At 61.2% G+C, this 5667-nt stretch overlaps 1 protein-coding gene across 1 annotated transcript in view; it reads left to right on the forward strand.

Annotated features, from left to right (window-relative positions):
* Window positions 1-222: 222 nt before the first annotated feature.
* Window positions 223-5667, forward strand: part of GRID1 (glutamate ionotropic receptor delta type subunit 1) — a 679937-nt gene continuing 674492 nt past the window's right edge. Inside the window, exons 1-2 of the mRNA XM_040242178.1 lie at window positions 223-412; window positions 2539-2694. Coding sequence (XP_040098112.1) covers window positions 334-412; window positions 2539-2694 — 235 coding nt within the window. The 5' untranslated portion in view covers window positions 223-333. The remainder of the gene's footprint in view (window positions 413-2538; window positions 2695-5667) is intronic.

The raw sequence follows: 5667 nt of genomic DNA on the forward strand, positions 1-5667 counted from the left end.
CGCCGCCGCCTCCGCCGCCTCCGAATCCTCCCGAGCCGCGGGGAGCGCCGCCGCCGCCGCGGGCCGCCCCCGCCTCGCCGGCCTGGGCTCGGGTTGCCAGCGCCGCCGCAGCCACCACCGGAGCCGGAGCGGGAGCCCGACCGCGCCGGGCTGGGCTGGGCTGGGCTGGGGCGGGCTCAGGGCGCAGGGGCGGGCGCGCGGGGGAAGACGCACGGGCGGGCTCGGCTTTCCCGGGGAGCGGCCCGGGACTGCACCCCGACCGGCGCCTCCCCTCTCCGCGCTGCCCTCGGCCTCGCCCCGGGCCCGGGCGGATGAGCCGCGCGCCCGGGGGACATGGAAGCGCTGACGCTGTGGCTTCTCCCCTGGATATGCCAGTGCGTGTCGGTGCGGGCCGACTCCATCATCCACATCGGTGAGCGCGGCGGGCTCGGGGCCGAGGCTGGGCGGGGGCCCCAGCGGCGCGGGGGGTGCGCGGCGTCCAAACTTGGCTGTTCCCTGGGCCGAGGGGCTCGGCGGGCGGTGCTCCCCCGAAGGGCCGCGCCGCCCCGCGGAGGAGCTGTGCGCGGGCCGCGCCGCCCCGCGGAGGAGCTGTGCGCCCGCCGCGCCGCGCTCCCGCCGGCCTCTGCTACTCCCGGGGCTCCGATCCCCCCGCGGGGCCCCGCGGCCTCTGCCGACACTTAGGGCCGCGGCTGCGGGGAACCCAGGGCAGGACGCAGGTTCAGCCCCGCGTCCCCAGCGGGGCGGTCGGCGGGGTAGGGCCAGCCCTTAGGTGCAGCTCAGAGCAGGGAGGGCAGGGGGCGGGCAGGGCCCGGGGTCTCGCCAAGTTGGTAGCGCAGGATCGAAGAGGCCCGACCGGAACCGTGCGTGAATGTGGGTGGGTGGGTGTTGTCAGCGTGTGTTTCTGTGTGTGCGCCCGAGGCACCGTGTTGGTGTCACTGCGAGGGGGCGTCGGGGTGTGTGGGGCCATCGGAGCCTGTTGATGCGTGCACGATTTATCAGCCTGTTAGAGTGGACAGTGTCTGTCTGTTTCCCTGGTGTGTGTCTGTGTATTTCTCAGTGTATGTGTGTGTGTGTATATATCTGGTTGTGGCGACGGCAGCCCAAAGCTGGACAGTCTCAGAGTTTCTTACGGCCCAAGTCTTGGAGGCCGGCAGATGGTCTGGGCAGTGGGAGTCAGGGAAGAAGCCTGGGCCGCGGTGTGTGTGTGTGTGCGGAGTGTGTGTGCGTGCGCGCTGAGCGGGAAGAGACCGATGGAGGGAGAGAACCCGGAGAGGAGAGAAGACGAGATGGAGAGGAGGACGAGGCGCGCCGGCGGGGAGTGTGTGGGAGTTGGTAGCAGCAGGGGTGAAATCCCAGGAAGTTGGGCGGGATTGGGGGACTGGCAGCGGTTGTTTTTGGGGAGCCCGTCGGCAGTCGTCTTTCCGGAAGTTGGGGAAGACCAGCGAGCCGAGAGAGGCTGGGGGGTTGGGAGGTGTGAGAAGGCAGGTGATCAGGGACTAGGCCTGGGCTTGGAACGCTGCAATCCCTGGCAGGCACCGGGACAAGACCTGCTTCCTAGTTGTGGGTGGAGGTGGTGGTGGGGCTCGGGTCTTGCGGTCATCATTGCGGCTCTGGGTGTAGCATGGAACGGGACCTCCCTCCTCCGGCCCAGCCCCCAGTTCAGGGATCACTGGGCCCAGCTCTGGGACTGTGGTGACTCTTAGGGCCTGACAAGGGGGTTGGACTCTGAGTTTTCCAGGCTGCAGGGGCCAGGCTCAGGCGAGTCCTACCGATCTCGGCGTCAAGCACGGAGAGTCGGCCAAGGCAGCGCGAAGAGCGCAAAGGCCAGCGGGAGGCTGCTCTGGAGGAGCTGTTCATGGTTCTAGAAGGCCGGTTCAAGAGCGGCTCCTTCTGGGCTCCTCAGCTTCTGGGTTAGAAGGCAAAGGGTCTAGGGACATTCTCCTATCAGGAGAGGGATGGAAAGCAGGAGGCAGAGCCCAGGGAGTCAGGCGGAACTGAGTAGTCCCTCTGCCTGCCACCGGTCATCAAAGGCCCCTGCAGAAAGACGCCCCCAGCACGGGAAAACCACTGGGGACCTGTTTGCTTAGCTCCTACCAAAGAGGGTTGCACAGGGCAGAAGGAAGTCATCTTTCCATTTTGGGATTGGGGTTGCAAGGGCACTTTCTGGCTCCTGGGATAGGACTCGTGGGGCCATTTAGGCAGGGTATTTAGGTGCCCGAGGTCACACCAGCTTGGCTCAGCCCATTATGTGGGCATGGTTGGTATATGCGGTAGCTTGGTTGAGAGACACTCGTGTGACCGGGTGGCTGCCTGGACCACGTGCATATGTAACTCATGTGGACTGTGTTAGCATATTTGGGGTGGTGTATTTTTGTGTCGGTGGGCGGAGGCCCACCTCTAAACTATCCTATCAGGCTGAACCCCCAGCCCGGAACTCCCACCACCCGGCAGCCCGCAGTCCTGCCAGCGCGGTGATAGGAGGGGGTGGGAAAGGAGAGCCCATCTCTAGGCCTGGTGTTGACCCCTCTTCTCCTCCAGGTGCCATCTTCGAGGAGAACGCGGCCAAGGACGACAGGGTGTTCCAGCTGGCTGTATCGGACCTAAGCCTCAACGATGACATCCTGCAGAGCGAGAAGATCACCTACTCCATCAAGGTCATCGAGGCCAACAATCCGTTCCAGGCCGTGCAGGAAGGTGAGTGGCCTGCCGTGGTGCCCAGGGCTAACAGGGCCGGGCCTGCCTCGGGCGCAGTACTGGAGACCTGCTGGGTTGCCAAGGGTTGGACCGCAAGCACGGTGCGCGCTCCCTCCCCGGCCCACCAAGGCTGTGCATCTGGGAGTGTCCTGCGCCGCAGGGCTGGAGCCGAGAGCGTCCGAACGGCGAGCCGGGCCCCTTGCGGGGCGTGTCGCGGGCTTGTGCGGCTGCTTTCCAGCTGGGTGGGCGCGTGTGTGCGCCCGGGGCTGGCCGCACGGGCGTGTGTGGCTCAGGGCGGTCTTTGTTGTTAGAGTGTGGGTGGGCGTGTCTGCGAGCAGGGTACCTGTGTTGGTGCACCTCCCCTGACCTGGATGGGCCGGTGTCTTCTTAGCTGCCGAGGAGGAGGAGCGTCTAGCGCCCAAGCCAGTGCTCCCCCCTCTCCCGAGCGCATCCCGGGACGCACAGCATCTCGCTCCCCTCAGTGCTTCGGCTCGCGTTTCTCGGGCACTCTCCTCCTCCCGGTTTGGAGCAGCCGCTCTCACTTGCGGTCCCCGCCGTGGGCGGAGGCATAGCCGCCTGGGCCGGAGGTGGGCGCTGTTTGACCAGGAAAGGAGCGGAGTTGGGCCGGGCCAGGCTGCGGGGAAATCCTAGCCGGCGCCTGGGCCACCTTGGTCCGCAGACTCTGCCCGCAGGCGAGGGCAACAAGTGCGCGACTAAGCGAGGCAGAGCGGGCTGCGTTTCCCTCCTTTCTCATTCGCTCCCCCCACTCCGACCTGGCTTGAGCCTGGCTTCGGGGACTCGGCTTTCTCTCCCATGATGCCTGCTTCCTCATCAGGGACTGGCTTTCTCTGCTCCGATATCTGACTGTCCTCGGGCCCCTTTCCTCTCATCTGCCCCCATATCCATGGGTTCTCCTAGTTCCTTATAGCCATGGGTTTGGCTCTGAGGCCCTTGCCCATATTGAAGACATAGGGAACAGCTGGTGGCACAGGGTGTGGGGATTCCTCCCAGGAGGAACAAACATTACAGCGGGCGGAGGGAGGAGGTAGGCTGGCCGGAGGCTCCAGGCAAGTTTTTTCTGTCCCTATCTCCCTGCCCCCAGCCCCTTAGACCAGAGACCTCTTCCTGCTTTAGGCTGTACGTTGGCTGCTAGTCTTCTCCAAGGATAGGGTAACAAGGCTGTGTTCTGGGTTCAGAACGTTGTGATGGAAAGAGGTTTTGGGGAGTCTCCTGTTCTTGCAGAGGAGGGAGAAGGCCCAGCTCTGGGACCTGAAGGTCCAAGGATGTCTTTGGGTAGTTGTAACAGCCTGCAGGTCTGAATGTGTTTTGGAGGTGGTGGTTGAGTTGGGGTGAGGCTGATGGTCTATCACGAGAGCTGGTTTTCCTAGCCCTGGCCGGAGTCTGGTGTCCACTGGGGCACAGGAGGTGGAACCCGTCCTTCTGTGCTGTCTGATCCTGCCCCACCTGCAGGGCCTGCCCCTGCATGTCCGGCCCTTAGACTGCTTTGCACTGTCATTGCAACTGTTGCATGTTGTTGTGGTGGGCTCTAGCCAGGGGAAGGTGGGACCTCTGTAGGCAGGAACGACCCTAACTCGGGTAAGGCTCTCTGGTGACCGAGGCTTTTCCAATTCCTTGCCGTGATGTTCACAGTGCCTCATGCTCCCTTTGCACACTCTCCATACTCCTGTCTGTGTGGACATTCATCCTTTGTGCTTGGGAGCCGAGGACACAGCTGGGAGACACCTGCCCCAGGGAAGTCACAGTGTAATGGGGATGCTACTTGTGTTTTCGTGGCAGTTCGGCTCTGCCACCTTCTCTGTTGACATATCTCATTTCTGTTGACTTGGCCTCTACTGTATTGAGTATGCCAGGTTCATTCATTTTGCTCCAAATGATGCCCATTGGCCCCCCTCCCCACTCCAGCAGCAGGTCCCCAAAGACTGAAGATAATGCTCTTGCCCACCGTTACTAACTCTGACAGGTAACACATGGGTGAACTGGGCTCTGGACCCAGAAGGACCTGGAGAGTGGGGTCTGGAGAGGTCATCTCTATCAAAAGGAAGTTGTTCTACAACTTCCCCTGATTTTACCATTTGGGAATGAAAATCCTGGTGTTATAAATGTGCTGATTCATTTATTCTTTTTAAAGATGAGCTTCAATTCTGTACTTTAATGTAAAATATGATTTCTAACTCTTGTCAACTAACCAAACAATTTGAGTAACACAGTACAAGTCAAATCAAACAACTATGGTCCGTTCAACCTTCAAGCATTAATGCAGCTTTGTTCTGGAGACACAGGGTTCCACCCAGGGGCCTTCTCTGGGTCTTAGTTCCTCTGTTTTTATAACTGGGAAAATGTCTCAGGCTGACACAGTCTCAGAAGGGTGTGAGTGAGGATGTGTACACATCCAGAACTAGAAAATCAGATACTGATGCCTGACAGTTGTCCAGGTAGAGGAATACTGAAGAGATGGTGCTGGACCACCCTCTGCCCAGAGGCCAAGTGCTGGTTAAAGTTGGCATGCTTTCAACTGATAAGCGGCAGGGGCAGAAATTCACATTGTTATCCCTGACCTTTTGAAGCCCTGGGATGCTATCAGGGATGGGACGAATGAGCCCCTCAGCAGCCTCAGGGAGTGCCCGAGCAGGGTGCAGAGGCTCTTCCTCCCTGGCCTCAGGCTTGGTGCGGCAGATGTTCAGCTCACTGGGTCCTTCCTTCTGTGCTCTATGGGGTGTTGTCCATCTCATGGCTGGGCCCTGGTTGATGGATATCTCTCTTGTGGACTTGGACAGTCACAGTCCCAGGGCATGGGTGGTAGATACAGCTTGGATGGGAAAGGAAAAGACGTGTTGGCTGGGAGTGGCCAAGGCATGGGGTTCAGTCTTCATCATGGACTGGATGAGCTCCCCATGACCTCCCACCCACCCATCCCCATGGTGGATTTGGGATTGACCCATCCCCATGGTGGAT

The sequence above is a fragment of the Oryx dammah genome, unplaced genomic scaffold, assembly GCF_014754425.2.
Source record: "Oryx dammah isolate SB20612 unplaced genomic scaffold, SCBI_Odam_1.1 HiC_scaffold_6, whole genome shotgun sequence".
NCBI lineage: Eukaryota > Metazoa > Chordata > Mammalia > Artiodactyla > Bovidae > Oryx > Oryx dammah.